The sequence below is a fragment of the Styela clava genome, chromosome 15, assembly GCF_964204865.1.
Source record: "Styela clava chromosome 15, kaStyClav1.hap1.2, whole genome shotgun sequence".
Classification (NCBI taxonomy): Eukaryota; Metazoa; Chordata; class Ascidiacea; order Stolidobranchia; family Styelidae; genus Styela; species Styela clava.
Window position 1 is genome coordinate 2304360 of NC_135264.1, and position 21448 is coordinate 2325807.

General features: G+C 34.5%; 1 protein-coding gene across 2 annotated transcripts; it reads left to right on the top strand.

Annotated features, from left to right (window-relative positions):
* Window positions 1–7497: 7497 nt before the first annotated feature.
* Window positions 7498–16025, top strand: LOC144432465 (uncharacterized). Of its 2 annotated transcripts, XM_078120629.1 has the most exons (4): window positions 7498–14192; window positions 14307–14372; window positions 15014–15200; window positions 15366–16025. In XM_078120629.1, exons 1-3 carry the CDS (start codon window positions 14067–14069, stop codon window positions 15083–15085), a joined length of 264 nt encoding a protein of 87 aa, XP_077976755.1. In that variant the 5' UTR covers window positions 7498–14066; the 3' UTR covers window positions 15086–15200; window positions 15366–16025. The 2 variants fall into 2 exon arrangements, 1 of the variants encoding a protein (XP_077976755.1); XR_013480707.1 differs by lacking the exon at window positions 14307–14372.
* Window positions 16026–21448: the final 5423 nt, after the last annotated feature.

Genomic DNA, 21448 nt, shown 5'->3' on the forward strand with positions numbered 1-21448 from the left:
TATCCTGTATTGGAAATTCCCGATTTGGGAAATTACTCAATTAAATGTAGCTCAAAGTTTTTATTTAGTTTCCTCCAATAAGTGGATCTTGAATGAGGGAATATGAGATTTTATACATTTGTTTCGATGATGAAAAAAAATCTGACACCTATGTGTTTGTAAGCCAAAATCCTTTGGCTCTTTAAGTTAAAACTAAATGCAAAAGTTGATGATGTCTACGTAAAAAACTTTTTTTTTCTATTTCACTCGATCTAGCATATAAATGAGGTTTTAATGTGTATTCTTCCCTGGGTATTGCGCGGAGGGCTCCAATATTTAATTTGTGGACTGAAACGTAGCCACACTTACGTTCAAACATTGTCTTTTTTGTTAAAATATTTGGAATGGAACATATAGCTCAATATCCGACATAAAGTCATGATGTGGAAAGGTTAATCGAATGAAAATAAATCAATCCGGCCTTATGTTACCCAAGACACTTTCGTGAATGACTACGACGATGATGAAAATAATGGATGTTCTTCATAGCCATAAAAAAGATTCCAAGGTGTGATACGAATTTAATTTCGAAAAGATTTTACTGAGTAGGCGTTAAAAATTAATTACCAGATATTCTGTGGACGACATTGAAAAGTTTTCTCGTAAAACTCTACACTCTACAGCATAGGTCATTTTCTATTGAAGTAAACTTACTATAATTAGTTCAGTGTCGTTTGCTACAGTATTTGGATCATATCCTGGGTGAAGCTCTTGACTCGACCTCTCTTGATATAATATTGGCTCCCTCAATATCCACAGAGCCAAAGGGAATCATGTACTTTTCATAGGACCTGTTGAAGGAAATTTTGATTGGTAAGGATGAAAAATAGAGAGAGATCTCGACAGCAAATAAATACACACTTATCTGTTTGTCACTAACCAGAGGTCCTGCGCACTCAAATACGTCGGCTTTATAACGTCCAACCTAATTTTTTTATATAGATGTCAAGAAAATTATCAAATAGCGGACAAAAATGTATAAACAAAATTGGAATGTTAGTCCTTACCATCCAAGGCCACTTCAACTTCTCGAACTCCTCCCACAATTCTCGCAGTAGGCAATTCGCAACAACAATCGAGTTTATAACGCCTTTTCCAACCAACTGGACAAGAATCTACAAAAAAACATATCAAATGCAAAAATTTGAATGAGATTCTTTGCTAAAGTCATTATATAACATTCACTGCTTGGTTACTATGACAAACGCATTGAATTCCAAATAATATGATTCCATTGTAGATAAACTTATGAAAACGTGATAACTAATAACAATGCACGATAACCAATTGCATAAAAGGCTGATACCCCAAATGCACTTTTTTTGCGGATCTTCAGCGAGAGCGCAATATTGACAACCTGGAGAAGCGGAGCACTGCTCCTCAGATATATCCGCAAGAGTAAACGGAAAGCATTGAAGTTTGAAATCATCGCAGTTAGCTATTGGCAATGGAAAATCTAAAAACAGTGGAGGGTAGAAATTAAAAGTGAATTTAGCTATATGTAATCCAAAAAAGAGAATTTCTCAAAAGATGCCATTGTAAAGTATCACGAAAGTTGATAGAAAAAGTGTTTTTCAATATACACAAAATGCCATCCGTTATGTTTAAACTTTATTTTAAACAGAATTTCAAACTTGTTACTCATTAGTTGAATAATTAACAATACCTTCGATACATTTTGGTTTTTCGTTTCGACAGAGGTGACAACCCTTCTCTCTGTACAATTCAAAATTTCCCTTTGCGATGCATCGAACTCTTTTTGTTGGCCCGGTTTGAATACAATTGTCCACTGGTGACGATTGACAATCAAAAAGTAGTTTTGATTGAAAGCAAAATAGAAGTATTGAAATTAAAACAAAAATGTCAGCCAATTACCTGGCCGCCATAAGATAAAGGAATTGAAATTGAAAAATGTTTTGTTATTGTTTAGAGCTTCCATGACCTGATGAAATATTCGACTGACTAAAAGCTACAAATTGTTAAAGGCAATTGATCTTGATATAGTTAAGGGCCCTAAAACTTCATAACTTCCATTACTCAAATCATCACTAACCTCGCACACATTTGATAACAACGTTTGTTCTGCACCACGTGCACCTTTTTTAGCCATGCATCCTTCTACTGCAGGTTCTAGTAATTCGTCCCAACAGTCGTCAGCTTCGTAGGTAAGTGATGTTCTTTTACATGCCAAACTTTAAAAACAGTCGGCCTCCCTGCGTGTGGGCAAAATAGCATCCTTGTCTTTCACATAAAAATTTATTTCCACCAGCAAAACATTGGAATCTTTTTTCGTTCCGCAGACAATCTTCCCCTCTATCTCCCAAATGCAGCTTAGCATATTATTCATTAATAAAAAGTTTTTACTTTCGATTTTGTTTCCTGTATTTTATACCTCACCCAAAAGCTGAAGTGTTTTCTAGTTAAATCGTGATTAAAATTGCTATTTAAATTCCCACTCTATTTACACTTTGCGAGTACACTAATCAAAAATTGATATCAGTTTCATCACTTAAACTGATTGAATATACTTGCTATCCAAGTTACTTATTTACATTGAATTACAGTGATTAAGTGTGTCTATCATTGCATTCAAATATTGAGTACACGAAGCAAAGATTCGACAACTTCTTAAAATTCTACATTTACTCACCTCCAATAACGTGATAATTAAACAGAAAATATAAAAAGAATGAAACTAGAACGCTCTTTTTAATAAAATACTGCAGCATCTCAGATAAATCTCCCGCGTGGACATGTATGAGTTAACTATTCTTTTAATAATTAATTTGTTTTAATAAAGATTTGTTTAAGTGAAAAGATAATCCTTACTAACGGTTTCGGGTGAAGCTTGTGAGCGTGACAGTTCTCTGCCCACTTGACCAATATTAAACCGAATAAGAAATCGGTAAGTTAGTCAAAATACATTACTAGATGAAAAGGTATCGTTAATGATTTGTTTAGAAGCACTTGAAAAAATAGAAAATATGTAATGTTAAAGGTTGTTGTTTAAATTGTACTTTCAACATTTCGTGGACACCTAAACGCACTATACACAAGATAACGTGCTTCGTGTTATGCCACTTTGTAAACAGTTCTCTAAACTTTTGTGATATGAATGACATACCACCAAACATCTAAATATAAACAATAGTTTCTACGTGAACAAATATTCAAATGTTTATGGGATTGACCCACACTTGGTGAAATAAGAAACTCTAAGAAGCAAACATTTCAAAACGCTCTGGCGATCATTTCGGGCCAAACAATCACCATTAGATGCAATAAGTTATTGTTTATGACAAAATGACATCGTATTATATGCCAGTGCATTCTGGGTCAATCAGTTTCTGAGCTTTTTTTATCTTTATGGAAATACACGATGGTACCATAAAGTCATTAGCTACTCACTTCACAATTCCTACCATTACAAATAGGCCAAAGTATACTTTATTTTGACTGTCGTAAGATGGCATTATTAACAAGTTTATTATCGTGATCAGAATAATGGATTCGATAATACAAAATATAGTAAAACAAAACAGTCCTGAACCATAAAAATGGATTTTTGTCGATCTCCTGTATCCGTATCTATATTTCATCTATTCGCCAAGTAGTTATGGCTTGGATTAATTCGATGTAACAGGATGTTTCTCAGTCGCGGTGCTTGAAATCATTTTTGTTGAAATTTTAACTGAGGTTTGACATCTGTATTTTGAACCCGAAACGCAATTTTCTGTGCATGCAATTTGATTACCACATCATACAAACTCAGTGGATTTGGCAAGTTGACAAAATATATCTTAGTTTGGGGGTTTCTATGACCTTACCTCCGTCGTATCACCGTATCAAAACAGAAAATAGTAAATTGAATTTGTATAGAGCAAAGCTACCGCTATACCTGAGAACTTAATCAAGTTTGAGTCGTCTACAAATTATCCTGTTTCCCCATATTTGATCAACAATAATGAAAGTTGTGAGAGCAATCCATCAATATAATAAACTATACATTGTTTACTGCTGACAAGCAGTTCCTTCCACGACACAAACTCTTTTTAAATTGTTTGTTTATTTCAACAGCTGGTATAATTATCAAGTTGTCAATCAAATTTTCCATTCATATTGCAAGGCCATTGTTTCACTATCGATATCCGTTCTTATTTTCAAGAAACTATACGTGTCAATCACGGTCTTGCCAATTATGCTTTCATGTTTGTAGGGTTTCCGAATGCACTTAAATTTTTATAAACACGTCAAATAGGAATAACATATTCTTAACATGAAATAGCAAGTGTATTTTTAAGCTTACCTTAGCTTAGATCATAGTATATATCACTATATATATATATATAGCATATTTATAATTTATACGAACAAAACATGGTATAATCAAACATCTTATGAATTTTAGAATCAAACAATATTAATAATATAAAGATTTTTTGTGTTTCTATTTGGCATTATCAGCTAATTGATATGGTATCTATCGATTTGTCCCATTTTTCATGTCCCCATTGGTGATTTTTGAGCTTGTTTGTTTGTTCGATATTTTTATAGGCTACTGATTATCATTCCCATTCGTCCACGTATGTGCCACATATATATTCGTCGTAGGAATTGAACAAGAAAAAATGACATGTAACTCAATAGACAATACCTTAGAACTCAATTTACAAAAATATTGCGAGATTAATTATAAAAATTTAGAGTCTATGGTTTTTTTTTGAAATCAATTCATGCAAGGCTTATTTTGACGACTGGGAAATCCACCCGCAACATCCATTGCAATAACTCTGCTGTAAATTGTAATTGGTGGGTCCTTTCCGACCATCCGTTCTCAATAAAACAGAAATAACGTATTTGTGTTTTTGCAGCCGCGCTGGCCGCATATGCATATATTACATTATTAATATATAATAATATTATTACAATATCAATAATAATTTTGAAACAAATATCTTCTCATTTTTAAAAATACGAATTGATCCGAGCAAAAAACGACCAGATTCTTAGAGAGATTCGGGTGATACTAGCTTCCGTTATCATAAAGGATATTTCACTATGGATGGGCACATCGTGCGCTATCGATCCGGATCTGTAAGTGAAAAACATTTACCCAAGACGCTGTCTAGCAAGTTGTGGTTTTGTGGTTCAGACACAGAGAACACGTTTGCTGTTTATTTAATGGATTACTGTAGAGTATGGTGTTTACCAGCTATTCGTAGCAATGTCACAGATCGATTACAGTAGAATTCTCGTAAAATGGAAATAAGTCAACGATACGTTGGGCATACGTTTCTTGGGAAAGAAATAGTTAAATATCAAATATTAGCCAATTCAGGTTCACCGTCTCTTAACAAGAGACAAAGTAAATATACCCACGAAACTAAACAGAAATATTGATAACGTTTGCTGAAATAGGCGGGTTAGGTCGAAGAATCCGAGTTCTGAGAACTTAGTTGACTATTATCTACCACGTAATGAAAGTTTGTTACTTTAAAAATATTCTTCGGTTAATATAAATCTGAATGTTCCTCCAGCCAAAAATTTCATGCGAGGAATAAATCGATATCAGAACAGTTGGATTTGTTGAAACGACACCATCAGTCACCGTGGCATCAGTCAATGGATAAAATTTAAAAACTGCCCGTGGCACGGAAAGTGACATCACTATTTATACAAAATGATGCCAGACATGTTCTAATCCAATTCTGCATCTATGTCATTAAAAACTCAAGTATGTGTTTGAATGTTGATTTTTTTACAGAAATATATTTATACATAAAACTAAGTCGCATTTTTACACAAATGTATAAAAATAGGTATGGTTTTTTCACAAATATTTCACTTAAGATGAGCAACGTTTACATTCTATACAAATCCATTTTAAAACACCACTAATTATCTTAGGGGATTGTTGTGGGTGAGTCATGATGGCGGGAATCGAGGGTAGTTGACCTGAAGAGGAAATTCCGCCATGAATCACATGTCTGGTATTTTTTAGAATTAAATTCAAAATTTTCGTCTTTCATCATAAATTCTTGGAAATTCGACCACACTGACTCAATATCCATTTTATAATTAATATTTCAGGAAAAGGTAATATTCATACAAGAAATCTTGGATTTGATAGCTTCTTGGAAGAAAACGATTTTGTAATCCTAATAGATGACAGGCAGAATATTTCCGAGAGACATTATACAGGATTACTCGAATAATATTTTTGCACTCTTGTCTTCATATGGCAGACTTCCCTCAGTTCACTAATCTATGTGATTATCAACCAGCGGATCATAACACGTTTTAAGACTTTAATGAGGAGATATACCATCCATGATAATTTTGTACGGTTTTTTGTTTATTCATTTTATTTTTTAATAAAGCTGCGGAAAATGACAATAACGTTTCCATAACAATAATCGAATCATGGCTTCTCAAGCACGACTGGTTGGTTCTGATTGACCACAAATTCAATTTTTTGATAAATACCAGAAATTTTCCGGCCCTATAAGAACACAAAAAAAGATAAACAGTATAGTATAAAAATTCTAATTCGTGAGTACCTTCTTGTATATTGTGTGGTGATAAATATGTTTTAAGTAGGACACGTGGAACAATTAGGACACATGAGACAAGTAGTACGAATAGGGCAGGTGGGATACGACATTTTCGACACTGGATGAGGTTTAAATAAAAGATTTGGAGGTTATCACTGTCGAACTCCTTGCACCTGAGCTTCCCGTCGTTCTTTCTCTGAAAATAAAGAAAAGTGACGTATGGCTGGCCTACTATAGCAAAATTAAGCTGGATGATGAAAATCAAATCCAACAAGAGTCTTTAGAACTCGTTTATATTGTATATCTATAGTGATTAGTTACCACTACACATAGATTGTTTGTAGATTGGTCTGGTTTATGTATTATAACCCCAGCATTGACTGACAATAGTTTTGTCTTGCGTTCGTTAACTCGAACTGTCTATCTGTCGATAGCCTTCGGCTGTAGTAAGGAGACGTTTGAAAACACCTTATGAGTTTATTGCAATTCCGACAATATATACAGAAATACAATGTACACACAATTTGATCAAATCTAGTCTGATTAAAACAAAACACGTTGCTGAATATATAGCTTTCTACCAAGCAATTAAAATAGAATAAAGAAACAGATTTTTACATTAACGATTAAAGAATCACGCGTCATTCCGGTTTCTGGTTAGCTTTCGGTTCACTATAATCAAACATTATTAAAAGTGTTTTCTTGAAGTTCATTACTAGCAATTAACTTGTTATTGCCAAGTCACCGTGTTCCTGGTCACGTACTTACTCCAATTATGAGATGTAAAAAGTTGTTCTCAAGTGGATAATTTGGTTTTAACAAGATATTTCGAATTTACGTTATTGGAATATTACTGGAAATAAATTTTATTTTTACATGGGATGGCACCGAAATGCTATTAAATCTTGAAATTGGATTTTGAGAAATTGATAATTGCTATAACGGGAATAATTAATTTTGGTTTTCATGAGTTTCTCACGAATTGGGCCAATTTGGTGTAGTTTTGTAGTTACATAACAACTAATTGGCTACATATCTAGCACATGGTCATGGTTTGGCCCGTCGATAGGGCTGGAAATTTTGAGAATCTCTCACGGCACACTGCAAGAGTTAAACCATGAATGTTTAAACCGATTGTACAAGGCAAGTGAGTCGTGCTTCGAGAAGTTTTGTGCGAGGGTATTGCTGGACACCCCTCCGCCGTGCTGCCTTAGAGCAGTAAGGTGGTTCACGTCCTGGCGTCCTCAAGCGCAAGTGCAGTTTCAAGTATTTTGTGGCGTCTAGAGCTGTCGCAAAACCATGGCAGCTATGACCAAATCCACGACGACTGACTTTTTAGCTGCCACAAACCAATAGCGAGCTGCCGTGGTTACGGCAGCAAATCGAATACCACCAATTTTACTGCCGTAACCACGGCATGTCGGCTGTTATAGCAGGGCTGCCCCTGATGGTGATAAATATTGGGTAAGTTGGAACGCTATTCTTATGGATACAGTTTTGATTTATTTAGGGTTAGGTTTAGGTTTAAGTAGATATAATTCCGCATAATGAACTAAAATATTGTACTGTACATGACATTGTAAATATATCGGTAATAGTGCCATAAAACCATGGCAAGAGACGCCGCGGTGCCGGTACGTTCGTGGCAGGAGATGCCATGAAGTGGTAAGAACTGCGCATCCGCAAGCGCGTGAATCTGAATACAAAAAAATGGAGCTTGCCAAATTATATATACTAAGTCCAGAAGTCTGTAGGTTTTGTGCGATGTCAAGTCAGAAAGTTGATTAACACTCCTGATTATACTTGCAGTGCAGCCGTCAGGCCGTGGTCATTTTTGAATTTATTTTTAGGCTAATGTTGATATTGGGCTTTGCTGCAGAATGCATCTTCTACTGATGGTGGTATATCTTCTATACAAGGAATACTTGCATCTTCAGATGGATATAGTCTTGTGTTGCAGCATGATCTAGGAAACGGTTAGTTCTGGGCATTGCCAATACAATACCATTATAGTAAATGGTCTGCCGGTATCTGGGTATTGCCGAACTGTAGCACAATAGTATGATTCGATCTTTTAGGATAATTATCTTGGGTAAAAGGGAGCTGAAAGTTTATCAGTCATGATGCTGAGCTACCCATAAATAACTTAGAAATGCGCGTAGCTTGGTGCAACAAACAAACGTTCTGCTTAAATATTTGGCGGCAAAGGAAAAGCTGAGAGGTGAAAAGTTCATACCTCTTTACTCATGCGGAACCTATGACGTCGCAGTGGTTCTTAAACTATTTTTGCTCGCGGCGCACTAAGAAATTAAAAAAAATTTTGCGGCACACTTGTCAAAAAATGCAGGACTTGAACAAATTATTCTGCAAATGATAATGCGATGTGTGTGCCTGTTTTGAGAAACAATAGAAACGAGGTTCCGTCGCCCCTTTTTTGCTTTTAATTTCAGTCAGAGCATAAAATACGTGTTAACAGAGCCATCGAGATGCAAATGGCAGAATGGCTAGATTCTTTTGATGGCCTTTGCACCGATGATTGAATATAATTTGTAAGCAGATAGCCAGAACTTGCTTTCCTGTTGCCTAACTGAACGCGCAAGTCGGCAGTTCAGCACGGTGGAAGGTGGACATCATGTTTACAAAACATTATGGCATCACAATACAATTACCGTATACCAAAACAATCCCCTTACTACAACGACAAGGCAAATGCTATAATATTGTCAGTCTAATTAATTATGGATATTTAGGTCTCACAAGCTTGCTCGTTACATGGATGCCTATGTGTAATACAAATAGCTTATTTTCTAAAATCCCAAAAAGCTTCGCGGCACACTTGAGAATCTATCACGGCACACTAGTCGGTTCCTTCAATTACCGGAACGGACCGGAACGGGGTGAAAAATCTACATAAACCTACCGGAATGGACCTTTATATGTCTTGCAAATGCCATTTCATATACTTCCATGCAATTTTTATATCGAATCGGCAAAATTTAAAAAAAAAGGAAAGAACTGAATAAATGAAAGAATAAACAATTTTTATTTGTTTCAATCTGAGTCTATGACTACGTTATCTTATCTACAAGGAAAATTAATAACATGTAAGAAGGTTTTGATTATCGATTTTTATCATTAATTCATATTGATGAGAGAAGATTAAGGAATTCATTGCTCAATTCACATCCGCTAGGTGACGCAAAATGAAATTGTTATTTTCTACCATTTATCCCCCAAATTTTCCCATTATACTTGAGAAATCGCTTAGAGGGACATAAAATTTCCTTTGCAAGATATATACAAGTTCGTCCCGGTAGGTTTTCCACTCCGTTCCGGCAATTCAGGGTCCGTTCCGGAAATTGAAGAATTTTTTTTTTTTTACCACTGCCCCCCTTACCCCGACCAAGTTTGCCGATTTAATACAAAAATTGCAAGGAAGTATATGAAATAACATTTGCAAGACATCAAAGAACTTTCCGGTAGATTTATGTAGGTTTTCCACTCCGTTCCGGCAAATTAGGGTCCGTTCCGGTAATTGAAGAAAATTAATATTACCACTGTCCTTCCCAAGTTTGCCGATTTAATATAAAAATTGCATGGAAGTACTGTATATGAAATGCCATTTGTAAGACATCTAAAGGTCCGTTCCGGTAGGTTTATGTATGTTTTCCACCCAGTTCCGGTAATTTAGGGTTCGTTCCGGTAATTAAAGGAACCCCCTAACTAGTGTGTCGCGGCACACAGTTTGAGAAATGCTGTATGCTATCGGTATACAGTATAGTTAAACCATGAATGTTTGAACCGATTAGGCCGCGAGCCGAGGCCCTGAAAAACGCCTAGAAAGTGAGTTTCGTAGCGCAAATCAGGTAATTACCTGGGAATTGTTTTAAAATGTTTCTTAAAAATTTAGTAACAAATATTGCCTTGTTCCCACTTCCAAAAGTTGCACGTTTTACGGAAAAGACGCTTTTACTACAAGAAATATGTGCTACGATCTGTCCTACATTTTCGGCAATAAACAATGACTTCTGCATGACGTAACAATTGAATCGAATCAGCTGTTAGCGAGCGGATGAATATTAGTTATTACTGTTCGACCTTGCGTTGAGTTGGGCAGCCCTTCCATAGTCCTGTTTAGTTATTATTGGACACGTAGTGGACATAGCGATCGTTTCAATATTATGTTGTTGTTGTTCTTGTTCTTTGACACGTTTTTAAAAAGTCGCTTTTCTCTTTGATTACTGGACCAATTGCTTTGAAATTTTCAGTGGTTGAAGATAAAAATTTTTCTTCAGAAGGCTATTACTTTTTTTTTCTGCAATGACGTCACCAGAATTATTGCCCTTAGGGGGCGCTACGTGTCCATATATTTGAGCATAGCTCTCTTGTTAGTATAGTTATGCTAAGACGTTGTTGAAAAATGTAGAGATAGGTTATTAAACACTTGTAGATCCTTACCACGAGTTTCATAGCGCACATCTGGTAACTAAATAAATTCTTCAGTTTTGTGTGAAAATGAACATACCGAACGCATTACAGCTTGTTCCACAATCCTGATGCAAAATTGAATATGAAAGGTTCCCGGAAATTCAATAACCATAAGTTTACAACACATACATAAGAACTATGCAATTCGAGAGCCCTACAGCACACTAACACAAATGTATTCCTGTAATGTTTTGCCTGACCAAAATCGGACTTCCTCAGTCAATCATAATTTGTTAGGTAGATTACGAAAAATATGGCATACATGTAACCAACAACAAAAAATACTTTAATTGTGTGACAGGAGTCGCGAGTGACCTCGAAAGCAGCAACACCAACAACGCTGATTCACATTAGCGAATACATTTTATTTAATAACCACAAGCAGTTTACAACAAGAACAGCATAAAAAGCTACATCCATTTCATAGAAGCTATCAAAAGTATATATTTTTGAGCAATGAAGTCAAAAATTAACATCGTGAGCACGAAAACACAAATAAATCAGTTATTTCTCACCTAGAAATTTACCGGAAAAGTCAAGAAAATTAAATGAATGTACATAACATAGTGGACAGAAATATTACAATTAGTCTTTTTTTAGTTTATGTGGTTATGTATTTGAACAAAGGCAATATTATTTCTAGAAACAGGACTACGACACTAACAAATGTCCGAAAAACAAAACAAATAAATGATACTTATCAACTGCAATATCTAATTCACTTTCTTCTGAATTGTTTTCGAAATCCACTATCTCGAAAATCGACTTTTCCTCTATAAGTGTACTGTGATTTTTGCAGTCAATACAAAAACAGAAATCTGTGCAATTTAAGTTGATTTTGGCACACTCGCATAAATTATTTTGACTATTTTTCCTACACTTGCAGTTTGCCAACTCAAGAACTGATTTGAGGGCCACATGCTTCTTCAGTGAATCATTGTTGGGTGGCAGAGTATAAACCTTATGTTTGTTAGTGTTAAATAGACGTGCCCTGGTATCATTTACATTCTTCATATCGCAGTCTGAAATGCCCCATGACAATGTTGCCCTGTTTCCAATGCTACTTTCTTTCCACTCCGGCATAACTTATCATTGCTTCCCAGGTACTTGTCGACTCTATGAATTTAGATTTAGACCAACCGACATTAGTATAATTGATTATTTTCTTCTCTTTCCCACAACCGTGCATTACAGAAACAGCTAATAATTTCTATTTCCAAATATGCTGTGGCCTATATAGTAGTATAAGTCTGCTGAAGTCAAGAAGAGTCATTAAATTAATCATAAACATTTCATGCAAGCCAGAAAATATCGTTGTTTGTGACATATTATTCTAGGTCCAGCCTTCCTTGGAGTTACCGCACCGTACCTATTTAACAACGTCTTATGAGCTAGTGCTCAACTAAAATTGCTATTTATGGTAAGGATATACAAGTGTTTAATATCCTACTTTTACTTTTCAACACCTCCTTAGAATAACTGAACTAATAATAACTGAAAAAAACTATGGAAAGGCTACTCAACGCAAAAGCGAGCAGTAGTAGTACAGTCAACCCCGTGTAACTCCGGAAATTTCTCCCGATGTTGAATTCCCGACACGCTTGACTTGGTTCTGACAGATTATTATTGCTTCGAAAATCATCGTGCGACTTCCTGCGTTTTTCTGTGTTCTGACGGCGCTGTCTCGCGTCAAGATTAAGTGAGTGACTTATAAATAAGTAAGAGATAAATAAGTAAGAGATAAATAGGTAAGAGAATTACAGGATATCAAGTTGACTTTAGAAAGCAAAGCTATATTAGTAAAATTAAAGGTGTTGATATTTATCAAAAGTATTTCCGATGCCGAATACTATACAGCTATAGGAAAAAGGGTGAATGACATGGTGGAAAAATTTGTATTCAATGGAAGAAGCATACTGAAAATAGGGAATTTGTGCAAACCAAAAAAATTGGGGGTTATGATATTATTAACATACCCATTTTTACAATGTGCATGTACATAATTAGTGTCTTGGATTATTATAAAGCTAGAGAATGTGATTATAATGAGGACTACAATCATATTTGTGTGTCCTTTGTTGAATACAATATTGGACAACAACTTAGTACATTTTGGGGGATTAGAACTAAAATACATGTTTACATATATTTTGTCCTCAAAGTGAGTATAGATTAATATTAGAATTTTTGAGAAAACATAACATAAGTAGTACAGATACGGTATAAGAAGGTACGGTTTGCATAAAACTATTTATAAAAAAATTGTTATTTCTATGATATGTGTGTGTGTTATGTGGGTAAGTGTGTGTTATGTGGGTAAGAACCAGACTTTGTTAGCCATCTATTTATGAGTTGTGAATATTTTGATTATGTTTTTGATTTTATGGAAAATACTGTTAGGAAATTAAATAATGCCACCTTTTGAAAGATTATGAATCTTGTGTTTTATTGGATTTAAGCTATTTGTTACATTCCAACATTACAAGACGAGATTTAAATATTATTGTTTATTTAATTTCAATCACTAGATATAAAATATGGATACAAAGAAATTCTGTTATATTCGAAGGTAGTCCCCCTAATCAGCACTTAGTTATCAAACAAATAAAAACTGCAATCACTTACAGACTCAACATTGAAAAAAATAGAAAATCACCAAATTTCGTCAGAGAATTTGAAATACTAAGGAATTGTATTTGAACTATAAATCAAGTGTGTATAAATTTAGTATGTATAAAAATGAACATGTCTAATATATTTAATTTTTTACTTTTATTGTACATAATATATTTCAATATACTAAAAATTGATGAATTGTATGCCGATGCGATCAACACCTCGTCCTCAAACACTGATGGAATGGACATATGAAAAATGAATATTGGATTATTTATCTTATGATTGCTCGAATGGTTATATACTTTTGTTTATATTTTATTATATTTTCCCATTAAAAAAAAATATATATTCAAGTTAGTTGTGCACATGGATTATTACACGATATACTTGACTATAGAACTGATAGAATGCAGATTACAAAACAAAATAGAGGAACAATCAATTGAGTGGGAAGGCCCTAGGACCGGTTCAGCACTCGAAAGCACATTGACAGTAAGATTTTAAATTCACTTTAAAGCTCCCATGAGTAGATGTAGTCTAGTAGAGAGCCGCTTTGTGCTACGATTGTTCAGCATAAAAAAAAGTAATTTGTAAATGTTCTTATAGGTACCCAATACAGTAATGATTTGTCAAGGAATGCAGTGTGAAGATTTATGCTGTGTGATCAAAGTAGTAAGCAAGAATATAAATTGACTGATGGGTGATTGAAATTGTGACGTCTGTAAAAAATAAATTAAACACACATATTTTAACTTCAATTAATTAGTGTTTTATGATGGAGTTCTACTGATCTTGATAATTTTTTCCCAAACTCATTCTGTCATTGTATACGAAGTCACCAGCTGCATATTACAACATAAGGGGTGTTTTGCATTTGCCATGATAATCCATTTTGCTTGCTTTCAGGCTGGTACTAATACCCTTTTTCACATAAATTGGATACCTATTATTGCCATTATCTAAACATGGCTTCAACATATATATATATTTATAATTTTAGATGTGCCAAAAAGTTTTGAATTATTTTGTCGAGTGTTTTTAAATTATTGATTTGTGATCAATAGCAATAACTTTTTTGCTACTGCAAAATCCACCACATTTATTGAATGCATTAATATTTCTCCTGGAACCGTTACATTTTATTAATTTCAATTTGTTTTGTGGGGTATTTACATTTTTGTATCAAATAATACTTTGTCGAAATGGCTGTTATACTTATATATAAACACATACATGCTTAGATGGTAGACAAAGTTCAATCGTTGTGGGCAATTTATTTCAAAATATCGTAACTAAAATATAAATTTTTGCAGACGTCTCGAAACTCACTTTTGAAGAATGATTTGATGTCACCAGATGGGGTTTTGGCATGGAAACACATCTAGAGGGAATTTATGAAGATATGTCTAAAAAAAACATTTAAAACAGCCATGTAAACTAACAGACCAACATGTTTAACTCAATAGCTTGATAAAGATGTCTGTTAAATATTAAGCACAGGTATAACACAAAGAATTGTTTTGGGTATTAATTCATTTGTTTTTTCCTATTAGATCCATCTTCTATTGAGCATTTAAATACTTGGATCATGATTATTATTTCTAAAATTACCAACAGTATTCAGGTCATTAATAACAGATGAACAGGGGAAATTTTTCTTTGTAGGTTCTTCCTGCATCTGTTGCTAGGATTTTGGAGATGTCTGAATTTGAAGCAACGCCAAGTTTTGCAAACTGCAAAATACCTTTTTTGACATATGCAACAGCACTACTGACGTGGCTTCCCTCAAAAACGGAAATCTACTACTACTCTCTGAAACATCTGAAGACAAAAGACTGCAGTAGATCAGCTAAAATTTCATAAATTATTTTACACACTGGAAGTCTACAACAGATGATTAGCTCAAGGATTTTAAATAAATGCTATACAGCTACATGCAACACATTCTGTAGTCATATTTAAAAAACAACATTTCATTGCTTCTCCAGCGTATGAAGGGCTTCAAATACTGGTACCTTCAACATGTGATATACCATATTAGACCAAACATCTGTCAGACCCCCCTTTAAGTGTGAGATAAAAGTCTTCAAATTGTTCTACTATATCATACATTTAAATTTTTCGTGGCGTGAAACACTTTTTAGAGGTACACCATCGGACTATTATAAACTAACATTTGCGATCAGACCTGCTAGGTGTTTTGGTCTAACTTGTCAATTAAAGATTTCAGCCCCCTCCCCCTTCAAAATCTTCAGCTATGCCCGTAGGGCATCACCCTAAATATTGAATGAATCGCCAAAAGATTTTCAGTTTAAAATACGCATATTTTGCAGGTCGCGGGGCTGGGAATCCATCGGTGCTCCAGTTGATTGAAAAGCAGCATTGCGATCAGACCTGCTAGGTGTTTTGGTCTAACTTGTCAATTAAAGATTTCAGCCCCCTCCCCCTTCAAAATCTTCAGCTATGCCCGTAGGGCATCACCCTAAATATTGAATGAATCGCCAAAAGATTTTCAGTTTAAAATACGCATATTTTGCAGGTCGCGGGGCTGGGAATCCATCGGTGCTCCAGTTGATTGAAAAGCAGCAAAGAAAAATGTAGCAATGTCCACGTGATAGAACCTGAATTGCCTTTTTACTCCAGCTAAGAACCACTCCCAAAGCCTTAAAATACATCGATACCACTATTAATATAACTTGATATTCAGTGTTTATTCACATTAGTAATTAAAATAATAATTTGTATTTCTATGGATTATTAAGAAAAAAACTTGGGTACTCCAGAAATACGTGTACTGAGATGACGGACAACGGAACATAGTATGTGTACCAGGTTAGGCCATACTTTTAGGTACAAATACTACGAAACTCACTTGGTTAGTCCCTGAACTCGTAATAGAACTAAAATAAGGACATTTTGGCCTAACCCTAACGTGGTACACATACTACGTTCTGGTGTCCTCCTTTCTTGGTACGCATACTTCAGGAGTACGGAAACTTGACAGTAATCACATACATCTTAATCTTCGTTCTAGCTGCTGTGTTTCTTCAATTGGTTTCGTATTCAATGAGTCCTATTGTCCATCTTGTTGTTATTATTTTGGCTGCAGTACTTTGCGTATACATTTGCTCAAATTTTTTGAATACTTTCTCGAGTAGTGTTGTTACATCTTGACATTCAGTTACATTGTTTAATGGGTATCTGAAAATATTTTTCTTTTATATCAAGTGTCGGATGTTCAATGATGTGATGATGGAAATAAATTTCAGCTGCTTGCATGTGTTGAGATAGCCTTTGTATAATCATTGACTCTTAAAAAAGTTATTTATAGATTGGTTTGATTAATTTCTTGAGCAGAGCCTTGTGTTTCTGGGTTGCATTATTAACAGAAATTGCTGCTCTACCTATGCATTCCAGATTGTTGTCACATTCACAAAAGCTGCAGTGCGCAAATCACTGGCCCTTCGTTTCGATCGACGCCGTTGAATTCTTTCTCATAATCATCACAGCAAATTTTTTACGTTTACTCATTTTATCTCTTATGAAGTTCCAGATCTAAACTAAATTCAAAGTTTAATTTACTGGTATATTCATTTATAAGGTTAAAAATAAGGACGCACGTCAAAATAAAGACGTTTCTTAGAAATAAGGACAAAAACATTTCTTAAAACAAAGACCTTCAAAATAAGGACAAATTCTAAAAATAAGGACGTTGTGGCAGCCCTGATTATAGGTCAAGTGGAGAAAAAACTTCTGTGAAAGCTACAATACTTGAGATGGAGTGAGACCAAAATGCTGTGCTACTGAGCGTTTTTTTTTTTATATAAAGTGCAAATTATTCATTTTCGTCACCACTTTACTCACAGCTGACTGACATTTTTTGCAATGCATCGCATTTTTGATGCCTTGCTTTCTTTCGACAAGGAAGTTGTCACATCATCCTGGTCATTTGCAAGACAGACTGTGTCTTCATTTTCACAATTATTTGTTCATTTTTATCGAATTTCTTCGTCCTTCAGCAAATATTTCGATCAGTCATCAATGAACAGGGCTAGTTTTCGAGCTGTGATGCAGGAGCGTCGTCGTCGTTAAGCATCTAGTCTGAACAAAACCAACCATGACGCCCGCCACTTGGAGGTGCAACATCGCCTTTGTTTGTTTATTATACGGCGAGCGGAGTTGGATCAATCAATCAATCAATCTTCTATTTGTCAACACAAAAAACAAGCATATAGAAAACTGTTACAATAAATGAAATATACTGATCATGTTAATTGTGTGACTGGAGTCGCGAGGGACCTATAAAGGTCTTCAAGCAGCGACACCTAGCTGATGCAGGTTAGTATAAAAAAGTAACTAAATAAGACCAATGACATTAAACAACATGATGCGCAACTCCGTCATTTTTGGCCGAAGATCGTATCTGATAGCACGCTCCAATGCACATACTTGACGAGACGAAAACGAGCGGATGTGTGCTGCTTTCAAGGCATAGCACAAATGGTGTTCGTGCCTGCTTTGACAGTTGTTGTCGATTTTAATGATATTTTGGAAAGTTGAGGTAAAAAGAAATTGGAAAAAGGTAAGGTAAATACTATTGTTGTATATCACACCCGGGCATCGCACTGTTAAGTACATGTGGGAAAGCCAGCTTTTGTCAAATACTACGAAGTTATTAATTCAGTACGGTACGTAGTTGCCCATTTGCCGAAATTGCATATTTACTTACCCCTTATGGTTTCAAATTGTTCATGCACCTCAATTTAGATTTTTATTTAATCAGTGATGATATATACTCATTGCTGTAACATACTATTGCTCATTCACTTTTATTTGCGTATTGAATCAAAGAGTTAACAAGTTCATCTAACATTCACTCATACCGGACGATATTGTATAGTCTGATCCCTCAAGTATTTGGAGCCACGAATGCTTGTAATTTTCTGACTAGACCCTTTTATTAGTTGGTTTATATACCAAATTCAGTAAAACATTTTTTACATAAAACATGAGATATTGGATTCATTAGCTTTTCCATTCTAAATCATATAGACTGCTTTATTTATTCTTAACGAAAATTAGTAAATCTCCTGTCTTTCTTCAGATGTGAAAGTTGTGGACAAACCTGTCTAAGCATTGTGAGACTCCTGCAGCACAAGAAGCAATAGCAAAAATAGTAAGTATATCAATCAAGAAATTAAGCCGACATAAAGCAAAACTTTCAACTATTCGTCTAACCTCAATTTCCTATTATTTATTCACAGGACAACTGTAGCAGAGGGGAGATATCAGAAGTCTGGCGACATATCATTGACAGTGTGATTCCAAGAAATATATTTAGAGTACTCCATAAATGTTTGCAATAGAAGAACAACCTATGGAGGCATGCAAAGACATTTGACCCTCCGGTAGAGTTGTGTATGGCTCCCATATCCTGCAGTGCTTGAGGAAAATAACTAAAAATTCCAAAGCGTAAGATTCCATAAGCGGTCTTATTTGTAAAATGGCACAAAACACGCCAGACATACTTAAAACAGCTTTGGAAAATGAGGATTACGGGTCACTCACTACACCTGTGTTATATTTGGTTCATCAACTTTTAGTAGTACTATAGAAGAAATTCAGGAAAGGGTATAATCATGATTCACGATAAAATACTGTTATATATTTTGGCCAACTTTGATCTAGACCAGGGATGTCAAACTCGCGGCCCCAGAGAACTTCCAGTGCGGCCCTCGAACGCCTAACAATAATTGTAATAGTATTTTGGAAGTTTTTTTTATCTAAATGTAATAGATTTTTCAAACCTTTTAAAGTAAAATTGATTTACACAGAAAACAATTTACTGAAAGTAGTTTTAAAAAATTATTTTTTTTTTGTTCACATTTTGACCCAATTAAGAATACGAGGTGTGGCTAAAAAGAAACGAGACTGACGTCACAGATTGCGCAACACGATTAACCATTGGTAATCAACACTTTTACAGTGTGGTGTAATATGTGTTCTTTGTTCAACAGCTTTTTTGACACAATATCGCAATTATTTTTGCTCTTTAGGAGCCATAGGTGAATGTGATTAATTGCTTGTTGAAAAAAAAATTGCCGTGCGAGATCTGATTGAGTTTTTTGGCGATAGGGGGTTCAATTGCAGAATGACGATTGAGCAATGAATTAACATTAAATTTTGTGTACACATCAAGCTAGCAAAAGAATACTTGAATAAAACACTTGAGTGAATAAATTAAACGCAAGTACATGGAGAAGGTGGCATTTTCGAAGAAAATGGGAGTTGCAATATTTCTGCATTTCACAAAATTCTGAAGCAAAGAAGAATTCTGTTTAATTTGTCATATTTCCATCAGTACAATGAAAAAACACACTAAGCTCAGCAGTCAATATGACAAATTCGAAGAGCAACTTCGAACAGAAAATTCCCATGTGTTTGTATATTAATATAATTATACAACGACTTAGTTACTAAAAATCAATATCAATAATAATTCAAGCAATCCTATGCCACGCAATGTGGCGCGAAATGTCTTGTCGAAAAAATCTGTCATTTGTTTTTTTTACTGATCTATACATGAAATGATAAAAGTAACTTTTTTTGCATTACTGGAATTATTTAAACATTCGCAAAGATCCAGATTAACCGATGATCATGTGACCTCGTGAGTTAGAGTTGGTACTATAAAATCATTTCAGCCTGGCCTTAGTATGCTGGTGACACATAAAAGATGCCAAACGTCAGGACAAATGTAATTAAAAAAACAATGAGTTTGTACTGTAGTATTTTTGTCAATTTTAGGTCCATATATTTAGATTAAGTGTATGTGATATTCTTTCCTTATCCAAAGCTTGTTTAAAAATAATTTTGATGGTTGTACATAGAATTTTATGATTTTTTGTAAAAAATACAGTAACTTGCAATAATAGTGGAATGCAAATATTAATATGTAATTGCATTTGAAATTAAAGAAAATAATAAAACTTAATCCAACTGTTTATTTGCATCACAATATATGTCACAAACTGAAACTATCTTTCAACTATACATTATCAAAAACTGTTTGCGGCCCTTTTTACAATTTTCAAAATGCAATGCGGCTCTCGAAAACCCATGAGTTTGACACCACTGATCTAGACGATTCAAGCATTGCTTTGGGAAATAATATCACTTCAAATAAATTGAAAAAAAAACTCGCTATATTGAATACAAAATCGTTGCTATAATAAAGGTAAACCAATTCAGCCACTCGGAATATATTGACCTTCACAAAGCAATGGGGGCAAAATTGAGAGTTCATGAGCTATGAACTTTTGTTCTTTTCTTTGTCTTGAACTTTTCATATTCCACAGCCCCTATTAATTTTTTTTTAATTTAAATTACCATGTGATGGTCATATATATCTTTAACTTGTATTTCCTGTCATGGTGTATTATCTCAATGTGTCAAACTTTTAATTAGTGTGCATATTTTGCTTCCAGATGACATAAATGTATTGTCTTGTTTATCACCTCAGCTTGGAGTATTGACAAGAAAAAGGTGCTAGTAAATTACGTAAAAATTTTTTTAACTCTTTGTTATAATCAGAATTCACAATTAATAGAAATTATAAACAGCCAACAATCAATGAGAATTATATATATGCGAAATCCCTCAGAATAAATTTGTCTTCTAAAATCGGAGGAAAGCAAAACATATTGGTAGTTCCCATTCACACAAATCTTTCAAAAGGACTTGCTCGA

Coding starts and splice junctions, on each gene's coding strand:
- LOC144432465 (XM_078120629.1), top strand. CDS start 14,067: ATGGATTATTACACGATATACTTGACTATAGAACTGATAGAATGCAGA. Junction 14,193..14,306: donor CACTCGAAAGCACATTGACA/GTAAGATTTTAA, acceptor ATGTTCTTATAG/GTACCCAATACAGTAATGAT. Junction 14,373..15,013: donor TATGCTGTGTGATCAAAGTA/GTAAGCAAGAAT, acceptor AAATTTTTGCAG/ACGTCTCGAAACTCACTTTT.